This window comes from Heteronotia binoei, chromosome 10 (genome assembly GCF_032191835.1).
Source record: "Heteronotia binoei isolate CCM8104 ecotype False Entrance Well chromosome 10, APGP_CSIRO_Hbin_v1, whole genome shotgun sequence".
Lineage (NCBI taxonomy): Eukaryota > Metazoa > Chordata > Lepidosauria > Squamata > Gekkonidae > Heteronotia > Heteronotia binoei.
Window position 1 is genome coordinate 97,291,111 of NC_083232.1, and position 22,001 is coordinate 97,313,111.

General features: G+C 46.3%; 1 protein-coding gene across 1 annotated transcript; it reads left to right on the forward strand.

Annotated features, from left to right (window-relative positions):
* Positions 1 to 380: 380 nt before the first annotated feature.
* BAG1 (BAG cochaperone 1) lies at positions 381 to 20,827 on the forward strand. Its single transcript, XM_060247817.1, has 7 exons — positions 381 to 512; positions 4,361 to 4,489; positions 6,131 to 6,213; positions 7,648 to 7,761; positions 10,544 to 10,651; positions 16,823 to 16,885; positions 20,551 to 20,827. Exons 1-7 carry the CDS (start codon positions 461 to 463, stop codon positions 20,638 to 20,640), a joined length of 639 nt encoding a protein of 212 aa, XP_060103800.1. The 5' UTR covers positions 381 to 460; the 3' UTR covers positions 20,641 to 20,827.
* Positions 20,828 to 22,001: the final 1,174 nt, after the last annotated feature.

Sequence of the window (22,001 nt, forward strand, 5' to 3'; positions counted from 1 at the left end):
AAGTCTCCTGGCTCCACCCCCAATGTCTCCTGGCTCCACCCCCAATGTCTCCTGGGTCCACCCCCCAAAGTCTCCTGGCTCCACCCCCAAAGTCTCCTGGCTCCACCCCCAAAGTCTCCTGGCTCCACCCCCAATGTCTCCTGGCTCCACCCCCAATGTCTCCTGGCTCCACCCCCAAAGTCTCCTGGCTCCACCCCCAAAGTCCCCAGATAGTTCTTGAATCGGACTTGGCAACCCTAGCCCCGCCCTCCGCGAGGCTGCCGCCCATTCCCACGAGGCCCCTCCGCAGGCCTGAGGCTTGAGGCTGGCCGAGCTCTGCCGCTGCGAGGAGGGAGGGAGGGAGGCGGTGGCCGCGCCTGCCTTCCTTCTTCCTTCCTTCCTTCCGGCCGGGGCGGAGGAAGCGCCGCTGCGGGCTGCCGGCGGAGGGAGGCGGCTCTCGGGCGGAGGCGGCAGGCGCAGGATGGCGGTGGTGGCGGGCGGGAGCGCGGCCCTCACGGTCACCGTCACCTACGGTAAGGGCTGCCGCCCCACCCCGGCCGCGCCGCCCCTCCTGGGCCTCCGCAGGGGCTCGCCTCGCCTGCACGGGGGCCGCATCCCGGGCGTGGGCAGGGCTCCTGAGCCCGTGCAGAGTGCGGGCAGGGGAGGCGGGCAGGGGCGGGGGATTGCCTGCGATTGCAGCTCAGCTCCAGTCTGCGATATTTACTTCGTTTCATTTATTTATTTAAAGCATGCATATATCTAAAAATGCATATATCTAAAAATGGCTGCCTTGAAAGATGGATTGTATGTCATTGTTCCGTACTGAGCCCCCCCCCGCTCCCCTCCCTAAACCCTGCACCTGCAAGCTCCGCCTTCCAATCTCCAGGCATTTCCCAACCCAGAGTTGGCACCCCTGCCTGGAGCGGAGGCTTGCTCAGTCAGTCGCAGAGGCAAGTCCTCAGCATGCAGTTGAAGGTTGCTAGCCTCCAAATGGGCATGGAGATATTCCCATGATTACGGTGGTTTTCCAGATGACAGTTGCCCTGGAGGAAATGGCTTCTGCGGAGGGTATTATGCTCTTGCTGAGATCCCCCCCAATCTCCAGAAATTTACCAGCCTGGAGTTGGCAACACTAACCCTCACCCCTGGGCCCATTGCCACTGGCGGCTTACCTCGGACCTTGCTGGTCCTGGTCCTTGTGGAGGTGCCCGGGTGGAGAACCCCAGCCTGACCCCATCAGCACCCATTCCTTGACCTAGATTGCTTCTTGAAGCATTGTGAACACACAGACTAAGATCTGAGAGATTCAGGTTTGAATCCCCGCTCTGCTATCTAGACCTAACCTACCTCCCAGGGTTGGTGTGAGGGTAAAATGGGGGTGAGGTGAGGTGAACAGTGGCAGCTGCTTTGGGTGCCCACGGTGGAGAAAGGAGAGGTGTCAATGAAATATGAGGTGTAAACAAAATCCTAGTCAAGTGCGGCGTAAATCCTCTCCCCTCCCAGGTTCGCTCGTTTCTCCTTCACAAAACTCACAACATAAATGGGGTGACCTCTCTGCGGGCAAGGGGCTCAGCAGTCTTGTGTCTTTGGGGGCTCCGCAGTCAGGCCGAGTTTGGGTGTGTTTTAACGTAAGCCCCTGGGATGGAGGAATTCACTTTTCCCTGCAACTTATCAGGGACAGCCGGTGTGGTATAGGACTGAGTGTCGCTTCAGTGTTGTGTAGTGGTGAGAGTGCTGGATTAGGATCTGGGAGAGCCAGGATTGAATCCCAGCTCATGCCACAGAGGCTTACTGGGTGATTTTGGGCCAGTCATACACCCTCTGCATAATCTACCTCACAGGATAAAACCGAGGAGAGGAACAAAGTAGGAGTCAAATGGCACCTTTAAGACCAACAAAGTTTTATTCAGAATGCCAGCTTTCGTGTGCCAGAAGTACACTTAATCAGACAATAGGATGGAATGGTAAAGAGTCCTAAATATAGAGAGAGTGGGCAGTGAATTAGTGTGCAACATCATGGAAATGCTTGTTAGATTAAAAGAAGCACAATTTGGGGTCTGGCGATTGTTAGTTGATGTTATCTGGGTTGCATCAACAAGGGGCCAATGTAAAACTTTGTTGGTCTTAAAGGTGCAACTTGACTTCTACTTTGTTCTGTTGCTTCAGACCAACACGGCTGCCCGCCTGGATCTATCTACAGAGGAGAGAAGAACAACGTAAGGTACTTTCTGTCTCCATTGGAGAGAAAGACAGAATATACGCCACTAGGTAAACTGGGTGACTGCCTAGGGCACTGGCCTTCTGAAGGCACCCCTCCATGTGATTCGGTGATGTTATCAGTGCAGAGGGGGGGTGCCAGAAGTTAGCCGAGCCTAGGGGGCCAGACAGTCTAGGGCTGGCCCTGCATATACATGAAGTAAACGGAATAAATCCGATTTACTGTGAATCTCACTGGGTGACCTTGGTCTGATTATCTAGTAATCTATCAGCAGAAGGTGCTGGTGGACGTGGTTCTTCTACTTGTTCCTCTCCTCCCCCCCCCCCCCGCCTCCTTTCTGACTGAGAACAGTGCTAAGTGAGGCCATGGGATCCTTGGGAGTGATAGGAAGTGAGTGGGTCAGAAAGAGGAAAGGAGTGAAACTGGCATTATTGCTTCTTCTGTCTGCAGAGCTGCACTGAGGGAAAAGGGCAGTTCTCCCCACTTTCCACTCCCCAGCTCAGACCTCCCACCTGCATGGCTGTTAGCAGGGCTTTTTTTGTAGTGGGAACTCCTTTGCATATTAGGCCACACACCCCTGATGTAGCCAGTCCTCCAAGAGTTTACAGGGTTCTTATTATAGGGCCTACTGTAGGCTTTTGGAGGATTGGCTACATCAGAGGAGTGTGTCCTAATATGTAAAGGAACTCCTGCTACAAAAAAAGCCCCGGCAGTTATTTTTGTTGGGTCTCACAATTCTGAAAATCCACTTTGCTGGGATCAGAAAAGACTGCTGGAGGGAGGGGAAGAAGGGACAGATCTACGTTGCCAACTCTGGGTTAGGAACTACATGGCGATTTTGAGGGTGGAGCCTGGGGAGTGTGGGGTTTGGGGTGGGACCTCAGTGTCCACCCCCCAAAGCAGATGTTTTCTCCAAAGGAACTGATTTCTGTAGCCTGCAGATCTGTTGGAATTTGGGAAGAGGCCGAGGTCCCACCTGGAGATTCGCAGCCCTAGCAAAGGTCTGTAGTCTTTACACCCATGGATCACTGGCTTCACCCATTCTCTCTTTGCATGACCTGCCTCGTGGGATAAAATAGGAAGCTAAAATGGAGGGGAGGGCCCTGCACACTATTCTCTGGGAGGAAGGAGAGAATTAAAACACACTAAATTCTGCTGACTTCCTGTCTGCTAGGCTTCGGTGGGGTAGATAGAAAAAAATGGCGACACAGTATAGAGAGTGAGCCAAAAACAACTGCGTCAAAGAAAACAAAACACTAAAACAAATTACAAAAGATTTCTATTATAGATGTGCGAAAGCGTCCTCAAATTCATTCATAAATGATAACATAGATCCAAAGCAAAGTCCTGTGCTGAAGAATAATATTCCATAGGATGACTCCAAAAAAATTTAGGAAATCTTTACAGAGTAGTCCTACTCCAAAGTAGATCACAAACGAAGTCCTTCCTCTAGATTGCCCGTTTCTGTTACGCTGCTCAGTTGGAAAGGAGGGAAATTGAGAGTGTAAATCTTGGTTATGAGTTTTAACAATATGTGTAATAGTAGGAATCAGGAATTTTGTGTAAGAGGTGATGGGTTTGTTTTTATGTTTTTGTTTGTATTAAGCTGGTCGGATGACCACAAATAAAGAACTACTACTAGAGTCGGTTTCAGAAGGAAAAATTCTTGCCTTCATACGATCACCGGCTTAAATCACGTTCTGCTGCATTGCAGCTTCTTCAAAAGCCAATTTACAAAGTCCTCAGACTGTCCTCTCTTATACGCCCATCTTGAATATCTTAGCCGTCATTTAAGATATTCAAGAGTAGGTAAGACTTTCTGAATACTATAAATGTTTAGAGTGAAGAAGAGTAGGTTTCTAAAGACTTCCTGAATTTTTTCGGAGTCATCCTATGGAATATTATTCTTCAGCACAGAATTTTGCTTTGGATCTATGTTATCATTTATGAATGAATCTGAGGACGCTTTTGCACATTTATAATAGAAATCTTTTGTAATTTGTTATAGTGTTTTGTTGTCTTTGACGCAGTTGCTTTTGGCTCAGGCTTCTGTGGGGGCCTGCCCAATGGAAAGTGGTGATCTGACTACAGGCAGGCTCAAGCTGCAATCTAAGTTTTGTTTTTAAATTTCATTATTATTATTATTATTATTATGGCTTTCAGGTAGTGAAAAGCATAATCTTCAGATTGCTTCCCAAGAAGAAGACAGCCAGCCAACAGTACGCGACATGGCCCTCTTAATTGAGCAAGTAACTGGAGTTCCGCTTTCTTTTCAGAAACTGATATATAAAGGTATCTAACATTTGGTTATTGGTTGATTGATTGGTAGTCTGCCTTTTTCATTGAGACTGAAGGCAGATTGCAAAGTCATCTGCATTAATACTCTTCTGTATTAAGTATTAAATATCCATGTACAGCTGGGTGAAGATTGATTTCCAGCCAGTGTTGTGTAGTGGTTAAGAGCAGCAGACTCTAATCTGTAGAACTGGGTTTGATTCCCCACTCTTCTTCCCCATAAGGCCGGTTGGATGACCTTGGGTCAGTCACAGCTCTCTTAGCCCCACCTAACCTCACAAGGTGCCATGTAGGGAGAGGAAGGAAAGGTGATTGTAAGCTGCTTTGAGACTTCTTAGAGAAAAGTGGGTTATAAAAACCTACTCCTCTTCGCTCTGTACGCGTATAGTGGTTTTTTTTTCATTCTTTCATTCCAAGAATAAATTGCAGAATGTTTAAAACTCCAAAATATGTCTTGTGCGAGGGAGGGGTTGCAGCTCAGTGGCAGAACATCTGCTTGGCACGCAGAAGGGCCTGGGCTCAATCCCTGGGCCTTCCAGTTCAAGGGACCATGCACCAGGGGATGTGAAAAGCCTCTGCCTGAGACCCTGGAGAGCCTGACTAGACAGGGCTGACTGATGGACCAAAGGCTTGATTCAGTAGAAGGCAGCTTCGGGTAACTTTCTTTCTAAAAACAAACGAGCAAGTAAAACTTCCAGCTCTATGATTCTGTGTGATCCTGAGGTAGGCTTTTCTGTAGAAAAAGGTCACTGTGTTAATTCCTTGAACAAAGCAGGAGTCAAGCATCACCTTTTAGACCAACAAAGTTTTATTCGGAACGTAAGCTCTCATGTGCTAAAAGCACACTTCTTCCGACGAGGGGATCAGGTGCCTTTTACCTTTTAATTCTTTTTACTTTGGCTTTTAAGTCGTCGTTTTCCTTGAGCACAGTTTATATGACGATACCCAAAGCCATCTGATATTGCATCAAAGCACTGGTGTGTCAGTATAGTGTTCTCCGGCTGGCAGTGGCTTTCCGGAGTTTCTGGCTATGAAAGGTATCGGCTGTACTGAGGTCCTTTCATTGGAAATGCCAGTGATTGAATCTGGTGCCCAAATGCCAGGCATGTGCTAGATCACTGATCGCATGCGCTCCATCACCTCCCCGAACATGCAAAGTCACCTTACACAGAGTTGGTCCATGTAGTTCAGTATTATCTGCTCCGATGGCCCCCTGTAAATTCTTGCTTTAACTGAAGAGGGCGAGGAAATGATTCTGGAAGCTTCTGCATGTGGATGTTGTGACCCGTCAGTCATGTGCCCTTGACAGGTAATTGACAGCACTAGCCTGTCTGCAGTCCCAAACAAGCAGTAGAACTGGAAGTGTGTAGAAGCCCTGGCAAGCAGCTATGGTCGCTTGTGGGATGAGTCTGACTAGATGGGTCACGCAGTGTTGGGGCACACATTGTAATGTGTCCAGTTCACAGTTCCGCCAAGCGTATGGTTGAAGACAGCAACAGTTTGGCCAAATAGCTGTCTCCCCCCTGCCATCAAGGGTTGAAATTGTATTGTGACTCCGTATAGGTTGTATGTTTTCTATACACCACCTGTTGTTTCTGAAATAATTGTGTGAGATTTCCCCCCCCCCTTCCCTTTTAGGAAAATCCTTGAAAGAAATGGAACAGCCATTGTCAACATTTGGAGTGAAAAACGGCTGTAAAGTTATGCTGATTGGAAAAAGGGTAACTTTTGCTTTATGAGGGGTTATTTCATTTTGTGGATGTTCAGTCAGTGCCAGTGTAGAATATGTCTTGAGCAAGCTACCAGATGTTTTTCCTTTCTGGATTGGTAGGAAATCTGGTTCCCCACTCATCTTATTCCAATGTGGAGAGGACCAAAACCTCTTTCCCTTTTCTTGCTAACAGAGAGAAAGATAAGATAAAACAAGCTGGGTGCAGGGGATCAATAAAAGACAAAGGAATAGAAACACCATAGCAGAGATTATTTGTTAGTGGTTATTAGTCGTTTATGTAGCCCACAGTGGCCAAGTTTTTGCTGACATTGAATATGGGGGGCGGGGTAGTTGTGAGAGAAATGAGCAGAATGGGGCCTGCCTCTCTTCATGGGCCAGTGCAAAAGGCTGTGTGGGGTGGCAGCGACATTTGGTTATGTCACACACATCTAGGCAAAAAGCCTGACGTGATGTCAGCTGATGTTCTACAAATTATATGATTTGAACCCAGTAGCACCTTAGAGTTTAGAGACCAATAAGATTTTCCGGGTATGTGTTTTCAAGAGTCAATGCTTCCTTCATCAGATCTGACTCTCAAAAGTGTAGACCCTGAAAATCTTGTTGGTCTCTAAGGTGCTACTGGACTCAAATTGAACTATTCTACTGCAGACCAGCATGTCTACCCTCTGAAATTAGAAACTCTATGGTAATACCTTATTTGGGTTCCATCCTTTCTTTCCTTTCTGGGTTGCCCATTCTCTTTTCTGTCCTCTTTCTTTTCTCCTTCCCTTACTACTTTTTGTTCTTATTGCCTTTCTGAAAGCCATGCTCAAGACAATACACAAACTTCTTGAAAATGTTATAGCAATTAATCTAACAATAAAGTTACAGAATATGTGTTTCTCTGACAATTCCTGTTCCTGACCTTTCACTCTTTGTGCCGTTAAGTTTCTGCCATTTTTGAAATATTTGATGTTCCAAAGCCCCCTTCCAAAAAAAACCACTATAAAAATGATTCTGTGCAGAGCAGAGTTCTAAGATGATGTGTTACCCAAACTACTGTTTTCTCTTGCACAAGGGGAGAATTCTGTGGGGAGAATAGATATTGGTGGCAAACTATAGCAAACCTGTCTTCATTATGCTGTATTCAGACAATAAGGCTGCTTTAAAAAGATGAGACTGATGAATACTTTTATTAAGTAAAGACAGAGGCCAGGACACTGAAGTGGAAAAATAATGGATTTCTAACAGTGTAATCGTAAACAGAATTGCACCCCATCTCAATCCACTGGCTTTATTGATTTTAGAAAGCCATAATCCTTCTTGGGTTAGCAATGTACATCTTTATTAACTGTACTTTTTAAAATTTAGTGTTGTCTTCTCTTCTAAATATCTGTAGTCTTGTGAATAGAAAAGGGTGTTATCTTTTTCTGAACATACACAGAACAGTCCTGAAGAAGAGACTGAGTTAAAGAAATTGAAAGAGTTGGAAAAATCAGTGGAGCAGATGGCCAAAAAAATAGAGGAAGTTAATAAAGAACTTGGAGGTATTCAGAAAGTAAGTTGCTCTTTAGCTACATTATTTCACCTTCTTTATACTTTTCAACTGGTTTGTATAATAGCTCCTTAGTTTTTAATTAGTAATTAATTTACTATTGCAGATGGTTGACCTGTCTTAAGAACTCTGTGTCACAGAAGAACATAAGAGAAGCCATGATGGATCAGCCCAATGTCCCATCCAGTCCAACACTCTTTGTCACATAAGAACATAAGAGAAGCCCTGTTGGATCAGGCCAGAGGTCCATCCAGTCCAACACTCTGTGTCATATAAGAACATAAGAGAAGCCATGTTGGATCAGGCCAATGGCCCATCCAGTCCAACACTCTGTGTCACATAAGAGAAGCCCTGTTGGATCAGGCCAATGGCCCATCCAGTCCAACACTCTGTGTCACACAGTGGCAAAAATTTTTATATATACACACACACTGTGGCTAATAGCCACTGATGGACCTCTGCTCCATATTTTTATCTAAACCCCTCTTGAAGGTGGCTATGCTTGTGGCCGCCACCACCTCCTGTGGCAGTGAATTCCACATGTTAATCACCCTTTGGGTGAAGAAGTACTTCCTTTTATCTGTTTTAACCTGTGTAAGTCTTGATATTTTTGGTGCCCTTTCTTTCAAACACTTCAGAGCACATTCATGAGCTATCTTGAGGGCTTCCCTGGCCGGCAGCAGATATATATAATTAAGGTCCAGAAGGTTGGGAAGGGGAGGTAGATCCTTTGTTTTCTGATGTTCTTAATATACATAACAGTTACATATCCACTGTATTGGGATTGTTTGTCTCACCCTTGTACATTCAATTTTGTGGTGGGTGGAAAGAGATCCCAATTCTCTTTTACTTTAGTCCATCTCTGTGGCAGAACTTCCTGGCTTAGAAAATTTGAAGCCAATTTAGTTCTATTCCACCTGGACATTTTTGCTAATTTCACCCTTTCAAAACCAAGAAGACTCTTGAAAGGAACCCAGAGGTTCATTTAGAACAACTTGTTGTGCAACACAGGAAATTCACAACTAACCCTCCCTTCCCCAGTGAACGCTGCTCTATGCCCCAGAGGAAGGCAAAAAACTGCAGGATCTCTGGGCCCATTTGGCCTGGAGGAACATTTCTTTCTGATCCCAAAGTGGCAGTCAGCATTAGCCTGAGCCATGTAAGGAAGGGCCACGAAAGCTGAGCACTGACTCATCCCTTCCTGCCCTCTCTCTCTCATGATCTGCCTAAATTCACAGGATCTGCATTGCTGTCAGATGGCCATCTAGCCTCTGTTTAAAAACCTCCAAAGAAGGAGTGGCCCCCACCTTGTGAGGAAGTCAGTTCCACTGAGGAACCGCTCTTAACTGTCAGGAAGGTCTTCCTAAAGTTTAGTCAAAAACTCTTTTGATTTGGTTTTAAACCGCCCTTCTAGGGCAACAGAAAACTCCAATCTGTGCTCTATAGCAGGGGTCCCCAGCCTCTGGGCCGTGGGCTGGTACTGGGCCGTGACCTGTTAGCAACTGGGCCGCAGAGCGAAGCAGAGGCGCCGCACTGCCCCTTTCAGCAGCCTGGGACCCTCTTGCAGGGAAGGCAGCCTTGGAGCGAGGCAGAGCAGCCCTGCTGTCCATTCTGCCCACCCGGGACCCAGGCGGATAAAAGAGGCGCAACCTCGCTCTGAAGCACTACCTCTTTCATCCGCCTGGGTCCTGGGTGGGCAGAAGGGGCAGTGAGGCAGCAACCTTCTACCCCTCATATAAAGACCCCCATGGGGTCGTAGGGGCATGGGCAGGTGGGCAGCCTAGAGCAGCAAGACCCCCAACACCACCCCTCCCACCGGTCCATGGAAAAATTGGCTTCCACGAAACCAATCCCTGGTGCCAAAAAGGTTGGGAGGCACTGCTCTGTTTCATTAGAAATAATTCGAAATTGGTTTGGCACTGGTGAAATATTTCCAGTACAGGAACACTCAGCTCTATTAGTCTCTGTAGTCTCCTTCAACTAAGGATTCTGTTTAGCTATATTGAAATGACATTTAGAATTTCTGTTCTGTACAGAGATTCACAAGTATTTTGTCTCCTCTTTTGATTCTTCCTTCCCCTTATATATTTAGCTTTTCAAAAAGAGGCAAGATAAATTTAAGGCAAAACACAACAAATCCTGTACACCAGGTTGTCTTAGAGCAAAAAACCATGGTGGCACCTAGAAATTTCAGCAGTGATTTTGCGTGTCTTGGCAGTTTTCAGCGGAAATGACAAAGCTTGGATCCAACCAGTTTTTACACGGTTTGGAAGAGAGAGGAAGCAGTCACCTTGGACTTCCAAAAATGTCTGTGTTTGAGTTCCTGGGAGCTAGCTCACATTAACCCAGCTTAGAGGGAACATTGCCTGGGACTTCAGTAGACAATTGTCATGTGGAGCGGGGTTGTAACACAGAGGGGAATTGGCCAAGATTGAGGGTAAAAGCTGCCTGGATAGAACCCAAACTTTTAATTATCGCATCAGAATGTTTTGTTGTATGACAGAAAAATAAATGTGGATGAAATTGCTCATGCATATGCAAATTTGGGTTATACCATTCAATGATGATGGATGAATTGATTTCTTAATTAGCCGCTTTCTATACTAGCGCCAATATTCCATTCAATATAATGAAATTATAGTTTCACTGTGCATAGCTGTAACAAACTATTCTGTATTATTTATAAAGCTCGTGTCTATAAGTAATTCTGTATTATTTATAAAGCTCGTGTCTACAAATAAAGCTCGTGTACTATAAGTAATATATATATATTTTTCCTGTCCAGGGTTTTTTAGCCAAGAATCTTCAAACTGAAGCTCTTAACCAGCTGGACAAGCGAATCAAGGGGACTGCTGAGCAGTTTATGAAGATTCTGGAACAGATAGATGCCATTGTGAGTGAATAATGGGTCACTGGGCAGAAACTCCTTTGGTTGCCCTGATCTCTGTGTCTGTTGACGGTTACGGGAAGTCTGTCCCAACTGGTCTGTGTGGACTGTGCTGCAGCCTTTGATACCATGGACTGCAGTATTCTTCTGAATCACCTTGATAAGATGAGTCTGTTAATTGTCAGTCCAGTTAAAAACATCAGCTAGGATGTCAGCGTGGTGGGAGGAGAAGAGCACATTTTGCAGGGCTGGGGATGGAGCTGTTCCATGCGAGCAGGAAGGGTGGAGGGGGTGTCTGGCCTGCTGTGTTGCATAGGCAGCATCTTTGATCTGATGTGTTCTTAATGCATCATGTTATATGATAGATTTTCACCATTTGCTGTCTTGTGGTTTGCAGTTGCCGTCCAGTCACGTATGGTGGTCCCCAGCTGGTTTATAAATTGCAGTCATCACCATTTTAATGCTTTGCTATTGAGAGGCAGCAGACTCCCACCCCTGCCTCCTGATATTTGCAGATTTTGCCATTCACAGTGATCCTGAGAACTGATTGCCCATAGGCAATGATGGTCTACTCCCCTCCTTCCCCGTCTCCCTCTTTCCTGATGCTGTAACTCTGCCTGATTACTCTGAACTGAGCCCCACTGAACTCAATAATCTTCATGGCTAGCATGATGTCTTGCATGCACTTTCCTGGGAGTAAATAGGAATGGCAGAAGAGCCTTGTTGGATCAGACCAGTGGTCCAGCCAGTCCAGCATCCTGTCTCACACAGTGGCCAATCAGTTCCTCTGGATGGCCATCAACAGGGCATAAAGTCTGAGGCTTCATTAGAACTTGAGAAAAGCCTTGCTGGATCCATCTAGTTCAGCATCCAGTCTCACACAGTAACCAACCCATTCCTCTGGAGGGCCAACAACAGGAGAGAGAGGCCAAGGCCTTTCCCTTATAAAAAGAGCCCTGCTGGATCAGACCAGTGATCCATCTAGTCTAGCATCCTGTCCCTCACAGTGGCCAGCTAGTTCCTCTCTGAAGGGCCAACGACAGGGTAAAGAGGCCGAGACCTTCAGCTGAGAGCCAGTTTGGTGTAGTGGTTAAGTGCACAGACTCTTACCTGGGAGAGCCGGGTTTGATTCCCCACTCCTCTACTTGCAGCTGCTGGAATGGCCTTGGGTCAGCCATAGCTCTCGCAGAGGTTCTCCTTGAAAGGGCAGCTGCTGTAAAAGCTCTCTCAGCCCCACCCACCTCACAGAGAGTCTTGTGGAGGGCGGGGGGGGGGGAGCTAAAGGAGACTGTGACTGCTCTAAGATTCAGAGTACAGGGCAGGATATAAATCCAATACCATCTTCTTCTGAGGTTGCCACCTGGCTCTGGGATCCAGAGGTTGCCTGCCTCTGAGAGTGGAGGTCCTCTTTAATCACTGTCGCTAGGAGCCACTGATAGACCTCTCCTCCGTGGATCTGTCTCTTCCTCTTTTAATCCCACTGCATCACATCCGTCAGTAGCAGGGCCTGTAGCACTGGTCTTCCAGACAGGTTTTGCACTAATTGAGTGTGAATTGTTTAAGGTGGTTTGAATTATGGTGGAATGAGGGGGACCAGAAAAGGAGCACACAAGGTTATGGCCAGTGTAGGTGATGGACTGACTTCAGCATGGGGCTTCTTTAAGAGCCGGCTGGTTGGTTTCATCTCAAGTTTCAGGTCAGTGGAATTTTAAAAAAATCGACGTAGAGTATTTTTATCCTTCCCTTCCTCCAGGAGGTTCAGGGCGTCATATGTGGTTCTTCTAGCCTCTCTTTTATGCTTACAAAAATCCTGTGAGGAGGATGACACGTAGAGAGAGAGAGCATGATTAATTTAAGGTCACCCAGTAAGTTGAGTGAGCGCCTGAACCTGAGACTCCTTTGTTTGACACTTCCTACACCACTGGAGGTCTGTTAATACCATTAGAAGGCCTTCTTTTGGCTCTTGGCCTCTTGGGTTCCCCAGTTTAATACTATATCCAGTATACTGGCCATATTTCAGTGCTCTTTCTTCCTAATTTTGGAGCTGTAGCTTGTTTTGTGATTAAATGAATGTTATTGTATGCTCATAGCACAATGTGAACACTCGGGTGATTCTTCACCTGTCAACAGGGTGTTATTTGCAGTGGATCTCTACCTAGAAACCCACTGAGGTGTATTTTTATGCAAATGCTGTTGGCATATAATCATGTTCATTAAAGTGCTTTAGCATTTGAAAGTCAGTTGTGCTTTAAGGGCTGTTTTTAGAGGGCATGATCGTTTCTCAACTTTCCTGCCCTTTGTTTTTAGTGTGCCCAGGGCTGCTGCTTAAGCACTTCCAGAAAGTGAAGGAAAGAATGACCCAGAAAGTCACTGATTTATTACATGATCTATTTCTGTGGGTCCTAGACAGCTCCCAATGACTCCAGTGCTCCTCATCCAGCATCAGTGTAATTTTGCCTCTGCTTTTGTGCAGTGTAGCAGGTAAGGGCAGAAAGTTGTGAGTTTTTAAAGTCAGATTTGCTCCTGATTTCCTACAAAAAAGGGTTTTCCCAAAAAAACTTGACCGCAGAGTTCCAATGATGTGCTGACTGATCTTATGCATATTTCCTCCAAAGTAAGTCCCATTGGGTTTAATTGGACTTGCCCCCAGTAAAGAGTGCACGTGAGAGCAGCTAATCTTAGACATAAGATGGTGTTTAGTGAGTTGCAACAAACGACAAAGGAAGGGGGGGTACTTAACCCAAAATGAACTAAATTAAAAACCAAAAGTTTAAGGAAATCAGAATACAAGGGACCAGTCATTCTGTGCAAAAATATTACCAAATATATGAAAATATGCATATATTTATTACACATTCAATGAAGACATATATAGGTAGGCTCATGTAATAACCTCAACTGAGAATAAAATTATATGTTAACCTCAAAGACAGACCATTATTAATTTTGAGCAAACATATTTTGTGGCAAATTTGCCTTCCTCAAACAATGTTGTTACAGAATGGCTCCAGACATTATAATAATACAGCCATTTCTTAAACTTAGACCAAGGTGAGATCGTTCAGAGTGTTGGACTGGATGAGTCATTGGTCTGATCCAACATGGCTTCTCTTTTGTTCTTATGTTCTTTTGGGAAGAAACAGTGCCCCCTCCTGCTCAATGCAGGAAATTCACAACTACCTCCCCCACCCCACCCCCAGTGACACCATCTTCATGCCGAAATCCTTCACAATCCCTGTCCAAACTGCCTTGAGAAAAAATTGAAAGTATGTTTAGCCTGGAGAGGAGGCGGCTGAGAGGTGTGAGGATCACCATCTTCAAGTACTCGAAAGGCTGTCATATTGTGAGTGGTGTGGGATAGTTCTCTGTGCCCCGGAAGGCAGGACCAGAACCAACGGGTTGAAATTAAATCAAAAGAGTTTCCGGCTCAACATTAGGAAGAACTTCCTGACTGTTAGAGCGATTCCTCAGTGGAACAGGCTCCCTCGGGAGGTGGTGGGCTCTCCTTCCTTGGAAGTTTTTAAACAGAGGCTAGATGGCCACCTGACAACAATGAGGATCCTGTGAATTGCGAGGGAGGTGTTTGTGAGTTTCCTGCATTGTGCAGGGGGTTGGACTAGATGACCCTGGAGGTCCCTTCCAACTCTACGATTCTATGATTCTATGAAATGAAATCAGAAGAGTTTCCGGCTCAACAATAGGAAGAATTTCTTGACCGTTAGAGCGATTCCTCAGTGGAACAGGCTCCCTCGGGAGGTGGTGGGCTCTCCTGCCTTGGAGGTTTTTCAACAGAGGCTAGATGGCCATCTGACAGCAATGAAGATCCTGTGAATTTAGGGGGAGGTGTTTGTGAGTTTCCTGCATTGTGCAGGGGGTTGGACTAGATGACCCTGGGCGTTACCTTCCAACTTTATGATTCTAAAGTGTCAATCAGTGTTTCCTTGGGCGTGTAAGAAAGGGTCATGAGAACTAAGCACTGGTGCAACCCTTCCTGCCCTCTTTCTCGACCTGCCTAACTTCACAGTTCCGTGGAGGTGAAGGGACCCTCCTCCCTGAAATCCCAACCAGTGACCCAGAGTTCCACTTCCATAGAACACTATCCACAAATATGCTCTGTTCACTCTAGTGTGTATGTGAGGAGGAACCTGGCATTCCGTTAAGGTTTGTGCCGCTTTCTGGAAAACTAGGCTGTGTCAGCAACACAACACCCTAGAAACATCTTAAAAGCTTTAGCATCCATTGTGAGTTGAGGTTTTTTTTTTCCTTTGGCAATTCTGAGCAACCTGACCTGGATGGCGCAGGCTGACCTGATCTCCTCACATCTCAGAAGCTAAGCAGAGTTGGCCCTAGTTAGCGCTTGGATGGGAGACCTTCAAGGGAGTTTGGGGTAGCTATGAGCAGGCAGGCAATAGCAAACCACCTCTGATTGTCCCTTGCCTTGAAATCCTTAAGGCAAGGGTGTCAAACATGCAGTCTGGGGGCCGAAACAGGCCCCCGGAGGGCTCCTATCAGGCCTGAGCAACTGGCTGTCATCTGCTTCCTTCTCCCTCTCTCTTGCTTCCTTCTGCATAACAGCTTGCTTTGCAGGCTTGCTCAATTGCACAGGTGCTACAGAGCAAAGCCTCTGTTTTCTACATTGGCTGAGGCTCCTCCCTTGGGGAGGAAGGGGAAGAGAGCTTGCTTTGCCAGGCTCTCTCAATTGCTCAGTCCCCTGGAAAGGAAGGGAAAAGCCAGAGTTTCCTTTGGCCAGTTCCCTGGAACCCATGGGAGAAATACGAAGAAGGCATCTTTAAGACCAATGAGTGCTAATGTTTAAGTATGTTTTAATTTTTTAAAAAATATTTATTATTTGCATTTATCCCCCGCCCTCCCCAGTTGGGCTCAGGGTGGTTAACAACAAGTAAAACAGAAAAACAACAATGTTAAATTATTACAATAAAATTGTTACAATAGAGCCTATTTAAAAATATAACAATATAAACTAAGATATAATTTGTGGTTCCAAGATGGCATTAATAGCGCTAGTCATTAACATTCTTTGATGTTTTAAGCGCTTTATTTTTCTGTCTGGTTCGGAAGAAAAGTTTTTGCTGTGGGATGATGGGTACTAAACACCGCTGTGAGATGTTAAAATGCCTCCAGTTAGACATTACAAGCCTGTCTAAACAGGTATGTCTTACAGGCCCTGTGGAATTTGTGTTTGTGTTCTTTATAAAATTTATATCTCTGCTGCCTAATCCTAAATAGGTACGCACATGGCCCGGCCCAACATGGCTCAGCCCTACAAGGTCTCATTTATGTCAGATCTGGCCCTCATAACAAATGAGTTTGACCCCCCCCCCTGCCTTAAGGTGTTGTTGTAAGTTACCTGCACCTTCACAGCTTTTTCCACCACCCGTTTTGTGTAATGATTATATGGAAACTGTAACAGTTTAAATGCATATGGAGCAACAGGCATTTGCTTACTGTGGCTTATGGCGACTTGCTAGGGTTGCCAAGTCCAATTAAAGAAATATCTGGGGACTTTGGGGGTGGAGCCAAGATCAAGGCTGTGACAAGCATAATTGAACTCCAAAGGGAGTTCGGGCCATCACATTTAAAGGGACGGCACACCTTTTCAATGCCTTCCTTCCATAGGAAATAATGAAGGATAGGGGCACCTTCTTTTGGAGCTCATAGAATCGGACCCCCTGGTCCAATCTTTTTGAAACTTGGGGGGTATTTTGGGGAGAGGCACTAGATGCTGTACTGAAAATTTGGTGCCTCTACCCCCAAAAACAGCCCCCCCCAGAGCCCCAGATACCCACGGATCAATTCTCCATTATTTTCTATGGGAATAAATCTCCCTAGGGAATAATAGAGTTCCCAGCAGACATTCCCCCCCCCCCCGCTTTCTGATGACCCTGAAGCGGGGGGAGGGTCTCCAAACCGGGGGATCCCCTGCCCCCACCTGGGGATTGGCAACCCTACGACTTGCTAGCTGGGCCCTTGAACTGATGATTGGATGAATTAAGGTTATACAATTGACTCTGTCTTGCTAATCATCCCCATGGAGTGCTCATGGTGGGTTGCAAGTCTTATGGCACAGCTTAACTTTGCCATGTGAATTCGGGCACAGGCCTTCCTCTGCTTCTTTCCTGACCAAGCAGCGTTGTGGTTTCGTTTGTTTTGTCGCAGGCTCTCCCAGACAACTTCAGTGACTGCAAACAGAAGAAGAAGGGGCTAGTGAAGAAGGTTCAGGTAAGGCCTGTGTTGAAGCGTATTTGTCAAAATGAAAAAGAAAAAGAAGGATGCAGAACTTCCAGACTTAGAGAGGAACTGCATCTTCTCTGGGAGAGATGGTTTCTAGTGAAGTGTCAAATAAAACGCAAGTATTAAGAGGGTTGCATTTCATCACTGGAGAGTGGTACTATATGCCTGCTTGTCTCAAGAATAAATAGCCGTATTTGTACCTGGCAAGTGTTTATGTACCCTGAAGTAAAAGACTAGAAACTTTTAAGTTCCTTTTAAAATTGGCAGGTTTGGTTTCCAAGCACATAGCTCCAGTTCAGTTGAGCCTTTTTACAGGCACCCAAGGAACTGGAAACCACACACTGCATTTCCTCATTCCAAGCACCACAAGCCAAGTTTTAAGTTTAGAAAAGCTTAAAGAAATTGCAGTGCAGCGAGAAGAGGAATTGCAAGTTGTGCTGCTGTGCTAACACGTGACTGTGTCAAGGTAGAACAGGAGTCCCCAACTTGGTGCCTCTGAGCACCATGGTACCTGCTGTTGCACAAATTTGCCAATCTGAACGCCCCTGACCAATAAAAGACAAGCAGCCAAAGTTCAGATGAGGAGGAAAGGGGGAAAAAGGTGTATTGCAATGAACTGAGAGGAGAGCTAAGCCAAAGCCTGCAATACCAAGCTGCGGGCAATACCTTATATAGCCTTGATGATGCATTGGCACATGTTGACATATACACACATACTAATTGGTTGCAACATCCAGCATAATTTCATCGCGAGAGCCAGCTACGCTCTACTGATACACTTTGCCAGACTGGCAGCAGCTCGTTGGATAGGAAAGAAATTCTACTTTGCATGCACCTTGACCAGATAAATCCAGTTGGGGCTCTAAGAGCCCCCCACTCCTATTGTTGCTTAGAAACACAGTAGAAATGCAGTAAGGCATAGTGCAAGTTGAAGAAGAAGAAGAAGACGAAGACGACGACGACGGATTTATATCCCGCCCTCCACTCCGAAGAGTCTCAGAGCGGCTCACAATCTCCTTTATCTCTCTCCCCCACAACAGACACCCTGTGAGGTGGGCGGGGCTGGAGAGGGCTCTCACAGCAGCTGCCCTTTCAAGGACAACCTCTGCCAGAGCTATGGCTGACCCAAGGCCATGCTAGCAGGTGCAAGTGGAGGAGTGGGAAATCGAACCCGGCTCTCCCAGATAAGAGTCCGCACACTTAACCACTACACCAAACTGGCTCTCCATATGGTATTATGTTTCTGTTATAGATAAAACTGGAAGGTTGTTAACTCTTCTTGCTTTTCTTCTTCTTCTCAGCCAGGCCTAGTTGTGTGTCAGCCCTTAAGGATGTTACTTACCGTAATATGCTTGTGGCCTTCCCAACTTAAGCAGTGTCCCATCCTGCCAACATCTTTCTTGGCACCCACAAGTGTTTTTAGAGAGTGGAACCAGGTGGGAGTCTTGCCCAGCAGGGCTTCTGATTTGCCACTGAAGATCGGTTATGCAGATCAAAATGACATTGTTTCAGTGGCGCCTGCTGCCAAAGTGTTCTATTTTCTCTCACAGCTTTTTGACAGTTAGAACTAACGGTTAAGAAAAAACCCAGAGGTGCAGTGACCGGGTACCTGGCGGGCTTACCGGCCCTTACACTGTTGCAGAGCCCAACCTTTGGCATTGGAGTTATTGAATTTTGTGGATTTCAAGGGTCTTTGCTGTCCTCATTGGTGTCAGGATAATGTACTAGCCCAAGACCGATTTCCCGCTCCTCTTCTCCGTGAGGCTTCCATCGGATTTCATGCTATCTGCCCCTGGGGCTGCAACTCGCTCTGCCTCTTTCACGCAGCAAACAAGACCCTCTAAAAACCGCTTTCTGTTTGCTGCATGAAAAAGGTGAAGCAAGTTGCAGCAGCGGGGCAGATAGTGTGAAATCTGACAGAAGCCCCGCTGAGAAGAGGAGTGTGAGAGCACCATAAGGCTAGTGGGGAATCAGTCCAAGTGTTCTTGGGCTGCATGCAGCCTCCAGCAAGTCATGATTTGGAAGTGAGAAGTAAGTTTCAGGAATGCAGAATGCCCCTTTGGTGTAAACAGGAACCCCACCCCCCCTCCCGCCAAGCCTTACCTGTGCTTAGCACTGCACCAATACTAACCATGAGTACCACCAGCCAAGCACCATCTTAACCAGGCCTTGTAAGCCCCTCCTTTCATCCTCTTGAAAACTCTGGTTAGCACTAGAAATGCAACACCGTGGTTAAGCCAGATGAAGGAAGAGAGAGGGAACATTTGGAAGTTGCGAGAGACTTCTGCTCAGCTGGCACGCAGGGTTTATTTCCCTTGTCCCTCCCCTCTTCCTTGGCAATTTAGGATTTAGTTTACCGGCTAAAGAGGTGAAAGGTCCGACTGGAGGGAGTGCCCCAATCTATCTCTTGATTGGTGAACTCTGGTGACTGGTGCCCCAGACCTTCGAAGCAAATTATTATAAAGTTATTTTGTGATTAGTCATTGTCTAATCCAGGCACTCCCAGTCTTTTTGCGCCTCTTGGACTTCTTTGTAACTCTTCTGACATGGGGTGGTGGGAGTAACCACAGAAGTGGCTGCCCCAGGAGGCGGAGCCCAGCACAAAACATCAGAGAGTGAGGTCACACATCTCTCTTAATAGTAACTCTTCAAAATTTCAGGCAGAAGTTGCACAAGAAGCTGTCTTTTAAAACGAGCATATGTTTAAAAATATTTCTAGCATTCACACAGGCAGGGCTTTTTCAGCCAGTTTGGTGTAGTGGTTAAGTGTGTGGACTCTTATCTGGGAGAACCGGGTTTGATTCCCCACTCCTCCACTTGCACCTGCTGGAATGGCCTTGGGTCAGCTATAGCTCTGGCAGAAGTTGTCCTTGAAAGGGCAGCTGCTGGGAGAGCCCTCTCCAGCCCCACCCACCTCACAGGGTGTCTGTTGTGGGGGAGGAAGGGAAAGGAGGTTGTGAACCGCTCTGAGACTCTGTCCTTGAAAGGGCAGCTGCTGAGAGAGCCCTCTCCAGCCCCACCCACCTCACAGGGTGTTTGTTGTGGGGGAGGAAGGTAAAGGAGATTGTGAGCCGCTCTGAGACTCTTTGGAGTGGAGGGCGGGATATAAATCCAATATCTTCTTCTTCTTCTGTAGAAAAAGCCCAGCAGGGATTCGTTTGCATATTAGGCCACACTCCTGGTGCCAAGCCAGCCGGAACTGTGTTCTTGTATGTTCCTGCTCAGAAAAAGCCCTGCACATAGGCTACTTGCCATGTACATCCTTAGGCTCTTGTGGTAAAAAGGTAAAGGCAATCCCCTGTGCAAGCACGGAGTCGTTGCTGACCCATGGGGTGACGTCACACATACCTGGTGGCAGCTGCTGCCAAAAGAAGTTTTTAAAACATCTGCGCAACCAATCAGATCTCCAGCAGCCAGGCAAAAGCCCAGCTGGCCAAGAGCCCCCTTCCCTGTGGCCCTGCACACTTTCTAAAAACCTCGGGGGGGGGGCAGGAAAGGTGTCCGTGGGCACCATGTTGGGAACCCCTGGGCTAATCCAGTAATATGCAGGGGTTGTTTTTGCCGCTTTTCCTGTGGTAAACATATAACTCTTGAGTTTTTTAGCTATAGTATTGTATTACATCTCCTGTTTAATTCTTGCATTTGGTTTTCAGGGTTTTCTTGCCCAGTGTGATACAGTGGAAGGCAGCATTGGTCAAGAAATGGATAAGCTACAGTCGAAGAACATGTCTCTGGCAGAATGAGGCATTCCTTTAAGTCACTAGAAGAAATAATTGCTCTGTGAGCAAGAAGAAGAGTTTGCTCTTGATTTTGGAGCACCTGTGTTAGTGTTCAAAATTTTATTTTATGCGGAGTCCAGTAAAATTATCGCATGTTGGTCATTGCTCGCTGTTTGGTGTTTACTCCTTAAAGCTCTTCTTTCCACAAAAATTCTGCGGTGGTTCTTTAATATACTCCAAACCTGCCTTTGTGTGATCAGATATGTTGCACTTAACTAAATGTTGCATTTTATAAACTATTCAGAGCAATAAGTAATGTAACTATGATGCTGTTGAGTACTTGTATGTGTATTCGAATGTAGGAAAGATTTAACTGCAGCCAGGATTCTATCTGTCTTACTTTCAGAATGCCTAAATTGGAACGTACTGTTACGATGTCTTGTACTTCAGCTAGTGGCTGTACGTCAGTAAGCTTGATCCTAATCTTTACGTGGTTATGATACATGGTGCATTCATTTTGCATTCCCGAGCACACTTTCCCTTGGAATCATGATGGAAATCTATGTGAGTAGTTCATAGTGTCAGATTACTTGGATATTCCATCATCAAGAACTGGCAAAATTCTTTCAGACTTCTCACCTTCAGTCAGGGCCATGAGGCTGGCTTTTAATGGCAACATGAAATTAATTTTACTGATTATGACAGTAGCGGTAGCACATGTTTCCAACGTATAGCTTTAAGTGAGCATAGATCTTTATGATCTCACTGACAGCTGACATTTGTTTGTTCTGCTAAGGTTTGTGCTTGTAGTAGGTGGCTCTCCTGACCGGGGCGGCCCAGGCTAGCGTAATCCCACCAGATATTGGAAGCTAAGAAGGGTTGGCCTCAGTTAGTACTTGGAGGGGAGATCCCCAAGGACGTCCAGGGTTCCCACGTAGAGGCAGGCAAGGGCAAACCACCTGTTTGTCCCTTTCCTTGAAAACCTACAGGGTTGCCATAAGTTGGCTGTGATTTGATGGCACTTTGTACCACCGTGCACTTAAAGGCTAGACTCAGCTGCTTGTCAGTGTGTTTGCTTTCCCGCAACCATGATTATAGTTATGCCAACTCAAGATGTAACATGGTGTCAGCGGGCACGGCGTAAGTGGCACCAGATGAAGTCAGGGATCAAGAGAGCTTTAGCAGAGAAGCTCAAAGCAAGGATGCATTTTTGTTTGTAGCAAAAGTGCAGAAATGGGGGTTTCCTTAGCTGTAGGAAGAGCTTCTCCATGGCTAGCAGAAGCTGTCACTGTACAGAACAGCATGTGTGCTATCCAAATAAAGTCAACATCTCTTGTGCTGCCCAGGGGTCAACAGGTGTTCCCCCATATTGTACTCACCCTTCT

Excerpts from the sequence above, each read along its gene's own strand:
- BAG1 (XM_060247817.1), top strand. The coding sequence starts at position 461 with ATGGCGGTGGTGGCGGGCGGGAGCGCGGCCCTCACGGTCACCGTCACC. Across the intron at positions 4,490-6,130 it reads TCAGAAACTGATATATAAAG|GAAAATCCTTGAAAGAAATG; the intron begins GTATCTAACATT and ends CTTCCCTTTTAG. Across the intron at positions 7,762-10,543 it reads AACTTGGAGGTATTCAGAAA|GGTTTTTTAGCCAAGAATCT; the intron begins GTAAGTTGCTCT and ends TTTCCTGTCCAG.